A 10,018-nucleotide genomic window follows, 5' to 3' on the forward strand; every position below is an offset into this window, starting at 1 on the left:
ATTCCCCCCCCCCCGTGATATGATGTATCCCAAAACAAAATTACAGGGTTTGCTCAAAATTTAGTCATTGAACTAAAAGTTGCAACATTATACAAATTCACCAACTGATTTTCATGATTACAACAATGTACAATTCAGTGTAATTGAATCTCATCTGATTTACAGTATCGAAATCTATTCTATTGGAATTCAAAAAGCTGTTGGGATTTACCAAAAAAATCTACTAAGCATTCTTTGTTACAGTTTATACCAAGGTGTTAACTGTTACTGTCGCACCCTAGAAATTCTGTCACACAGATTAGGTTATTACAAGCTAAAAGAGAAAGCATGTCTTATGGGAGGAGAGGTTCATTTTATTATCTTATACGTTCATACGCAGATGATCATGCGAATTTATATTTCAATTGCAGTATATGTAATATAGCCAAATTTGTTGAATTCACATATTCCCTTTATTTTTACAGCCCTGTGGAGAAAGATGCTAATATGAATAAATTAAGCCGATCTCTTATTGTCAGAAGTAGTGAATTCTAAAATTATATCCCAAAGTAAGTTCTAAGCACCTTAACTATCCATACATTTCAAGTAGGGAAAACTTGAAATGATATAAATTCCTTCAGAGTTTTCATGTCTTACTGGGGAAATGACAATCTGAATTTTATTTTCTGTACATTGCCTTAAAATTCACAAAAAGCAAGCCCAAAGCCCAAAAATGAAGTTTTCAGATGTATCCAACCTTGTGATATGAAGGTTTTTTTTATGTCTGTCATGCATTTTAAAAATATCCATCAATAGTGAGACCAATCTATCACAAAGTGAACTATTAAACTCTATGGATGTTGCATTAAATGAATGAGATCATTTGTGGGTATTTAATTTGTCAATATTGTTATGAACCATCTTGTAAATAATAGAGATTAGGCTCACTGGTTGATGTGTACATTTGTTTTGATCCAAACTGAAAATTATATTGCAGAGCTTTCATTGGGAACATCCTAAGAAACTAGTCTGTCAAATTAAAGGCTACTTATAAGTTGCTCTGGCAGGAATAAGTGCATCTATGAAAGAAAAACAAGCCGACCATCTACTGATATAATTTGCGTGCATGTGATTTGGAATAACTATTATTTTAGTTTTGTAGCTGCCTCACTATACAGTCATTTCTTCAAACTGCCATTTTTCCCCTTTGCCCCATTCTTATTTTCACATTAATATTAATTAGATATAGATGCAGAATTTACATTTGGACTTTGAAGTTTGTGCTTCCATAAAACTCAGAATATTACTTACCCTAGCTTTTTATTTAGGAACCTGTAGGGGGAAAAATAGTTGCTATGATCAGGGTTTTTTTTTTAAGAAATACAGCATTAGTAGCATTTGCTTAATGGAAACCATTTTGCTTGAGATCCCTTTCAAACTGCAAGCTTATTCCATACAGCAAGAGGAAACTGCAGAAAAAGATTAAGTATGTATAACATTTTACAATTTTTTTCTTTTAAAAAGGGGAGAAGACAACTAAATGATTTCTCAGTATGTATAATTTATTGCAGTTAGCACACAATTTAAAAATTCACCAACACACCAATAGTACAAAACTAAACAGCATTATAAGTTATTCCCCTCCCCCTCATGAAAATAAAACATACTATGATTGTCAAGGCTAGATGTCAGTCTAATTTTTAAAACCAAAAAGTAAAAAAAATGTGAAACTAAAGGGCAACCTAACCCCCCCAACAATCACTCATGTCCACAAAAGAATAAAAAAGCATAAGTAGTCCATTTTTTTCAGACACTGATTGTCTTTTCTAAATAAAAACAATGATTTTTTAAAACCTAGAGAATGTTCAAGTAACTAAAAATAATGCTCCAAGGCCATTTTCACAGCTTTTTTTGTTTTAAATGCCATTACAGCCAAATTAATATACATTTGACCAAAATATTTCCAAAACAGTCCAGCAATACACAATGGAGTTTTCCATTCAGTTTCTTAAGCACAAAAATAGGCTATGTTTACAGTAGTTAAGGCGATCAAATTCTAAACAAAAGCAGAAAAAAAAACATTTTCCATGCTACTCTCATAGACCTTATTTGTAAGTGCAAGACAGGAAAACAAACACTGTGCAAAATGCTTTTGCCCTATGTGTTGATCATTAAAACCACACGTCAGGCTGCAGTCTTTGCTGTTTGGATACACAGTTCACAAACCCTCCCCCAACTTTTCTCCCACCACCTCCCCACCCTGTCCCATGTCAATCAAGGTTTTTAGTTCTTTTAGCCTGGGGCTTTTTCACTCCATAGAATCTTTTGAAGGGGTGAATAAAATGAACACCTATTGTTTATTTGTGCAGCAGGAATTCTAAAAATGCTCACATGGGTTAAGTATATTCATCTAAGGTTGGAGCTGGCATGGGTTTGTGCAATCATTTTTTAAATAAATGTTCACTGCACATGCAAATCTCTAAGTCTGTAAACATTACTATCTTCCTTTACATAGCTAAAATCAACATATAGCGTTTGTTCAACTTAAAGACAATGGGCAATTAATTTAAATTATATAAAATAAAAGCAGTGCATTTATGTTCTTCATAACACCAGGTTTTTTTTCCTGGTGCTTTTTCTTACTAAAAATTAAATAAGTTTTTAAAATCACTCATTAAAGTTATACAATGCAAACAAAGACAAAAATATACCGAAATGCATGCATTTCTGTAGCATTAATATTTACTTTCCAAGACTCAACTTAGAGCATTAACACAACTTGTCAATTTCTTTGACACCCCCCAACCCTTTTAATCAATTACAGTATATAACAGTAATTCACATTTTAAATGCAGTTTACAACTGCTGAAAATGCAACATCCTCTTTTCATCCCAAGCACACCTTCAGAGTCCCCGTGATTCCAGTGTATTTTCAAAAATTCTTTTTTCATTGTGGGAACTTTTGTAGTTTACAAATTACAACATAATAACAATCACTTTTGAAAAATTGATACTCCAGTCATTTAGAAATCATATCGCTTGGGTCTAAAAGCATTCAGGTTTCCCTGAGCTAGAAAAGATGCATGCAGTATAAAAAATTTAACTAAAGTGATTAAAAAAAAAACCTGGAGACTACTGATTTAAGTGGAGATTGAAATGATGCAATGTTGTAAATAATGTTAAATAGACTCTAACAATCGCTCTGGTTCAATTGCAGTTATTTTTAAAAGAAGTACTTACTTGGTGGGGAGACGGGAAGGTTTTATGAAGTTTATTTGTCTTATTTCTATAGTTCATTATCAGAACACTAAGTAGTGAAATGTTCATGCTGCTTTAAAGTGCATAAAACAAGCTAATGGCCAAACTTTGTTAGTTTAAGGAAACAAGACTGCTTTTAGACTGTACCACAACTATATAGATTTATTTATTTATATATATATATATATATATATATATATTAATTATATATATAAAATTCTATTTCCAAAGTTCTTGAGAGCTATCTTCTAATGTCCAGTCTCTGACAGTAGGTAAGCTCAGTGCTTCACTTTTGACAGACAACGAGTTCACTAGTTCACAGTGAAACTTCCGAATATGCCTGTAAAGGTCTCCAGACTGGGTGAACCTCCGCTCACACCACTTACAAGCGTGTGGCTTCTCCCGTGTGTGAACTACGGCATGGCGGCTCAGATTGTGGGAATACTGGAAGCTCTTTCCACACTGAGTACAAGTGTATGGTTTTTCACCTGAATGAGTCCTCTCGTGACGTTTCAAAGTGTACATGCAAGAAAAAGTCTTACCACACAAGGAACAGGTTGGGACATTGACATCAGCGGCAGGCTTACTGCGGATCCCGTCCTGCTCTCGAAAGTGCGTACTTAAATGAATCTGCAGGATGTGGGGACTAGGAAAGACTTTGTTGCAGAGGGGGCACATAAAAATTTGACCTGCAGGGTTAAGTATGTTGGAGACATAAGGGAGCAGACTGCTGTCCATGCTCCCTTCCACCTGAACTCTCTCATTCTCTGGAGTTATGATTTCATCATCACTGGCTTTGTCCTCTCTATCTAGTTCCCTCAAAACAGAATCGTCTCTCATAGGAGCCAGATGGGCTGGCTCATATGGTACCCTGTTATTAGTGCTCACACTTTCTTTCACAGTGCTATGCTCCATGTCATAGTCATTAGTGCCAACATCACTCTCATCACAGGATGCCTCTTTTTCCACCTTCACCTGCACCAAGTTGTTTCGCATCATATCCTGTGAAGAGAAATACGAATTGTTCAAATTCTCAACTCCAGAAAGGCTTGACTTCACAGACAAGTCCAGGACACAGTCAACATCTGTTGAATCCCTCATGGAGGTGACAGACCTCTGGGACAAAGACTCTGTTGAGCTGCAGGGGCTGGCTACTGTTTTCCCAGCTGCTGTTGCATGTGTGTCTGGTTCCCCACCGCTCTGGGGAATCATTCCGGAGTCCGAGGGCAATCTCATCCACATGTTTCCAGGCTCAGATGTTAAGTCCCTTTTGCTGGGCAGGATGCTCAGTTTTTCATCTTCCCCTTCATCTTCATCACTGGGTATGTCTCCTGCAATGTGGCTACTGCCGTCAGAAAGACTCTCCACTTTGTCCGAACAACTTGAGGCATCTTCTTCCTTTTTAGTACTGTCTGCCTCAGTGGTGGCTTTTTCTTTTAGTTTCTTTTTGCAAACTTTAACAATGTCGTACATGTGAAGGTAACTGGCAGCTGCGAGCACGTCTTCAATGGGCAAATCTTTGAATTGGAGTTTCCCTTCATACATGAATTCAAGTAGGAGAGCGAAAGCTGGGGCTGTAACAATGTCGCTGTTCAGATGAACAATGTCTCTTTTGTCCAGCTGGTCCTTGTAAAATAGGTGGAAGTACATGCTGCATGAAGCCAGTACAGCTCTGTGTGCTCGAAATTGGGCATCTCCTACCAGAACAGTGCAGTCACAAAGGAAACCTTGATGCCTCTGTTCCCTCAGACACTGTAGTAAATGCCGGCTGTGGTCAGGGAACTCCATGCTGTCTTCATAACCTAGAAGCAACAAAAATGTAATTAAACACTGGAAATATTCATTGGCTACATTTGATAATACGGCAATGGATACAAAGATCCGAAGTAATGCTCTGTAGAGAAACGGAAATACATTAAGATAGTATGACTTTCTGTTAATCACTTTTTGTAACTCTAAGAGTTCTCTATTAACGGTTTTGTTAACCGTAAAGAAACTGACTGGGGGCTGCAGATGAAAATGAATAATCAGAACTTGAAAGTTACAACAGCCTTTTCCTATTTGAATTCAGAAGCAGGTATCTCTGATATAATTTATTTAATCCTAGAAAGGGGGGGGTTAAAAACTAATCTTAACTGATTAAGATGACAATGGCTTCTAAACTCTCTTGGCACAGATCATCGCTGGCCTCATCTGTGAATGCCAGTTTTTCCATTTTCTTTTTCTAACAAAATAACTGATTACAAGATATCCCCCTTTAAAAATGCACAAAAATGCAAACTCTTTATATAAATTGCTTTTTAAAAAAAATTAAGGCTCTTCTATTAAGACGGTCCTATGTTATTGCTGCATATCAGTTGAAACAATTTCAGCATAATTCAGTAATCTTTTCTCCCCTTGGGGTCATTGTGTAACCATTCAAAATGAGCATTAGCATTTTCTACATAAACATTTTAAGTATCTTCTTTATTTTCTACTACTTACAACTGAAGTTGTGCTAAACTAGTTACATACAGCTGCTGCATCTTTTGGGCATTATATGTTCTTAAAGTTACACTCTGGTCCAAAGTATATTCTACTGCTAGAATAAAGCAAGAAGATTTACAATACAATCACTTTAAGTGCCCCACAGCCAACATCAATCCTAATCCTTAAGAGGGCTAAAAATAAAGATTGGAGGGCAGCTCACAAGGTAGCTGTGATCAAATTAGGAGGCTGAAAGGACAGAGAGGGACGAAGAAGGAAGCTTATAAACATCTGATCCAGCTGACTGTGGCCATATGGCAGCTGCTGCCCAGATAAAGAGATTAAGAATAGAGGAGTGCGATTACAGCTGTCTGGCCAATTCAGGCAGCTCAAATCTACAAGTTCTAAATTAGTCGTGAAAACAAAACCCTTCTTTCAGTTATTGTTGTACTGAAATAAACTTTAATATATTTCCAGGGGGGGAAAAATAAGGTGAAACTGACTAAGTTAGTTTCAAGGTAGGTGGGATCCTAAAGTTGCATAAACATTCAAGTCCTTTTTTTTCCCCAAAGGGGAGGGGGGGCTATAGATTTCAAGATCCCTCAATGGCTTGGGCAAAGCATAAATATGAATAGTATAAACCGTCATACATATTCATTATATATATATATATATATATATATATATATATATATATATATATATTTCATTTCAATCAATGTATCATTTTCCAAATCTTATTTTTACTTTTAGAAACAGTACTCTTAGAATAGCCATCATAATTGCAATACCAAAATGATTCCCTAAACTATAAATTATTTTTTCAAGTGCTCATAATAAAAACAGGAGAACTACATCATTTAAATAGTTATTTTAATATCACTGCACAGGAACAAATGCATCAACATGTATTTAAAGTCTTAATTACAATAGAAACTGTTATTCCCTTTTCAATGAACCCTACTTATTTTTTCCTAAACATCATTAAACAAGTAATGGGATTTTTGTTTGGAAATTAAATAAACAAACATCAAGAGAGAAGCACACTGTAGCTAGCCTCCTGCTGTTCCTACCTTTAGCACACATAAACCTGATTAAGTCCTTTTGTCCGAGTCTTGCTGGCTCCGGGTCTGTTAGATCGGTGGAAAAAAGCAGACTAAGAAAGAGACAGATGCAAAGTGGAGATGATGTTAGAGAGGAATGAGATACCTTCCCTACACACAGATCTGCAAACACACTCACTCCCTGTCTGTGTGTTAGAATAAAAGGCTGAGGGATGGCAGGCTGTCAGCTGCTCTGACATCATGTTCAGATGGAAATGTTACCTCCAGCTGTGCTCCTTTTAATGCCATATGCTACTCCTCTACACTCCTTCCACCAGCTTTTTCTTAGGAGAACTTTTCTTGTCTGTTAGTATAAACAAAATACTTCAAAGTCTCTTTTTTTCAAAACTTTCTAACAGAGAAAAGTAAAGAAAAAAAAACCCTTAGACATATGGGGCTTCATTGCATGTACAGTATAGAAACCCTTCTGTCATAACTTTGGAGGATTTTTTTTTCTATTGAGAACTTACCCATCCATTTTACTGAACCCAGAGGTTCATTTTAAGCAATTCATTTTACCCAACGTATTTATCTTGATATTCAGTTAATCTTTTCTATCAATTTAGAAAGGACAGACTTAGAAAAACTTTATATATATAAATATCAATGCAATTGTATGTTAACTCATTTTACTTACTAATGATGTAATAATTCCTTAAATTTTTATGTACAATAGGAGCACTTTTGTGGGCACTTAAAAGTCATCTACATGCTCAATGTGTTTTATAGGTCATACTACTGCAAATACAAGATCAGAAATAATAGTAATATTCCCCTCCTTGTAATAAATTTGTAAAAAGTGCAATTATTTCAATGAGTGTTATCATATAAAGCCTGTTTTATATGTGGCGTGAAACTGAATACAAAGTTTGCTACTCATTAGTAAGGCAAAAATATTATCATGCACTTCAAAATTACAATTTTTATTCCGTATGCATGTATGAAATCTATTTTGAGAATGGAAAAAATGTAATGACCTCTCTTAACTTCACAGGAAAATGCTGTGAGTAATCGGGAAATAAACTAAAATGAAACAAGCTGTTCAGCCCAGCAGAATAGACAAGTATCCAGCTTGCCAGTCTTAGGCCACAGACAATGTTTAATTAACAAAGTTTTCTGCACCATTTACTCATAACTCTCCCCCTATCTCATTTTACTATGGTAGCTGGTTAATTCAAGCAATTTCTGTTTTGACACTGTTCTTAATAGAATTTTATAAATAAAGTAAAAGTTCTGGGTGAATATGAGGCAAACACAGCATGGCAGATGACCCAATTGTAATTTTCCCCTTTCACCTTTCATAGAAAGTGACACCAACTTGAAGATTAAGTCAGCTATAACTTCATTTAACTCCTGACATACTGCAAAGTGTGTTAAGATTAAGCAAGTAAATGCACAGTCGTGGAAAGCAGCAGATACAGGAAAGAAGGAAGCAGGCAAATACAGGAATAGTAGTCAATGGAACAACAAAAGGAAAGTAAGGAGGAAGAACAGAACATAAGTGTTCTGGGAGGGAACAAATCTCTCGCATCCACCCTGCCTTGTCTCCACAGCTGCACTGCTCTCCACATCACCTACCCCTTCTGACCTTTTGAGCTTGAGACAAAACACACACTGCACAGCCTCTGCCACACACAAAGGACTCCCTCTCTGCTCCCCCATCTGCTCCCAAGCTCAGCCCAATTCCCCTGCAAATCCCCCCTCCATCTCCCATACTGCAAGGGAGGCTGTAAACTCTGAACCTTGCAAACTTACTCGGAACTGCTCTTTATTCTCTCTCCTGCAGTTACAAAATCAGCTCTGAAGCTTACTCTCTTCCACTCCTCTTATGAAAGACCCGTCCAGGATACACATCTAAGTCCACTTGAGACTATTATCATCCAAAACAAGCTGTTCGCTCTCCAGCCCATTAAACCCGGACCCTCCTCTCTAACCTGTCCCCGTCGGTCTTTACGGGCTCGTTCAAAACAAAATGAGGCTATGTCTCTCCTCCCTTCCTCCCCAACTTCGCATCCCACCGATCCCCTCCTTTTCTCCACCTGTTAACCCCCCCTCCCCCCCTCACCCAGATCAGCTCACTTTAAGCGGCTCTTCAGGGTGACTCAAGGCACCCTTCTCTCTTCCTGACATCTGCACGCCCCGTCCTCGGTGCCACTTGCCCCAAAGCTGCCAGTTGTCCCATAACAACCTCATATTCCCCCACACCTCCCCCCCGCGGCAACCCCAGCACAACAAGCAACCTGCGGCTCTTACTCCTTCCTTAGCAACACGGGACAGCTTCCGCGCACCCGGCCGCCCCTCTCCGCCCAGTCCCCGCGGGGTCAGCCCCGGGACTCACACTCTGGAGCGGCCCCAGGTCCCAGCCGCGATCCTCCTCCCTGCGCCGCTTCCTCCTTCGGCCGCCACCGCCCCCTCCGCCGCTGCGGGCGCCCCGACTCCCCGCCCGGCGTCCCGCTCGTTCCTCTTCCTCCCCCCCTCCAAGTCCGCGAGTGAGTGAGGGGCCACCAAAGCGGGATAACGCGAGCGGGGCAATGGGGAGAGGAAGGTAGGGGAGGGAGCGAGGGGGGCTCCCCGCGCTGTCTCAGCGGCGCCCCATGGCAGCGCCCCGGAGGATCCCGGGCCGGCGGAGCGGGAGGGAGGGAGGGAGGGAGAGGGGGCGGGGAGTCAGGCGCACACAGCGCAGGAGCACGCGCGGCGGCGGCGGCACAGACGGGGCCCGGGCTGCGGCAGCCAGATGTTTCCTTCCCTCCCCTCCCTCTTCCCTTCCCTTCCTTCCCCGAGCAGTTTCCCTGACTGACAGCGCAGCTGGCTCACGGCGCTGCCTCGCCCAATCGGCAAGGAAGAAAGTCGTTGATCGACAATGGAAGGCCGCCCAATGGCAAGGGAAGGAAGCGAAGCGAGCTCACCGTTGTGGCTAATCAGCGTTTTCGGGGTGGGCTTATTGGCTCCACAGGCGTGTTGCCGATGATTGAGAAAGGGGCGGGGTTTTGTAGTCCCGGGTCAGTCCGCGCGTCCTTCGCGCTTCTTCACTGCAGTCTCCTCGGCCTCGGGAGGAGCGGGCCTCGGGCGGGCTGCCTCTTTTCTCCCTGGGCGCGGTGCATGGTGGGGAATAATGGCTATGGGTCTCTGGTGGGATAGGCTGAGGGTTACACGAGTGAAAGGCGAGGCCTGCCTGGAGGCTGCCTGAGCTTGGAGACTTGCTGGCGGTTCCG

General features: G+C 40.2%; 1 protein-coding gene across 10 annotated transcripts; it reads right to left on the reverse strand.

Annotated features, from left to right (window-relative positions):
• Positions 1-1,520: 1,520 nt before the first annotated feature.
• On the reverse strand, positions 1,521-9,569 carry ZBTB18 (zinc finger and BTB domain containing 18). 10 transcript variants are annotated; one of them, XM_087718015.1, is made up of 3 exons: positions 9,145-9,569; positions 6,777-6,859; positions 1,521-5,039 (listed from the first exon to the last, which is right to left on the reverse strand). In XM_087718015.1, exons 2-3 carry the CDS (start codon positions 6,787-6,789, stop codon positions 3,457-3,459), a joined length of 1,596 nt encoding a protein of 531 aa, XP_087574141.1. In that variant the 5' UTR covers positions 6,790-6,859; positions 9,145-9,569; the 3' UTR covers positions 1,521-3,456. The 10 variants fall into 10 exon arrangements, with proteins under 10 accessions (XP_087574141.1, XP_013912728.1, XP_087574144.1 ...); XM_014057253.2 differs by having other exon boundaries at positions 6,777-6,833; positions 9,145-9,563; XM_087718018.1 differs by lacking the exon at positions 9,145-9,569 and adding an exon at positions 9,060-9,076 and having other exon boundaries at positions 6,777-6,833.
• Positions 9,570-10,018: the final 449 nt, after the last annotated feature.

The sequence above is a fragment of the Thamnophis sirtalis genome, unplaced genomic scaffold, assembly GCF_051295495.1.
Source record: "Thamnophis sirtalis isolate CommonGarterSnake01/CBP01778 unplaced genomic scaffold, rThaSir2_p1.2 scaffold_6, whole genome shotgun sequence".
Classification (NCBI taxonomy): domain Eukaryota; kingdom Metazoa; phylum Chordata; class Lepidosauria; order Squamata; family Natricidae; genus Thamnophis; species Thamnophis sirtalis.

Coding starts and splice junctions, on each gene's coding strand:
- ZBTB18 (XM_014057251.2), bottom strand. Junction 5,040..6,776: donor CAGGTTTATGTGTGCTAAAG/GTAGGAACAGCA, acceptor TGTTGCTTCTAG/GTTATGAAGACAGCATGGAG.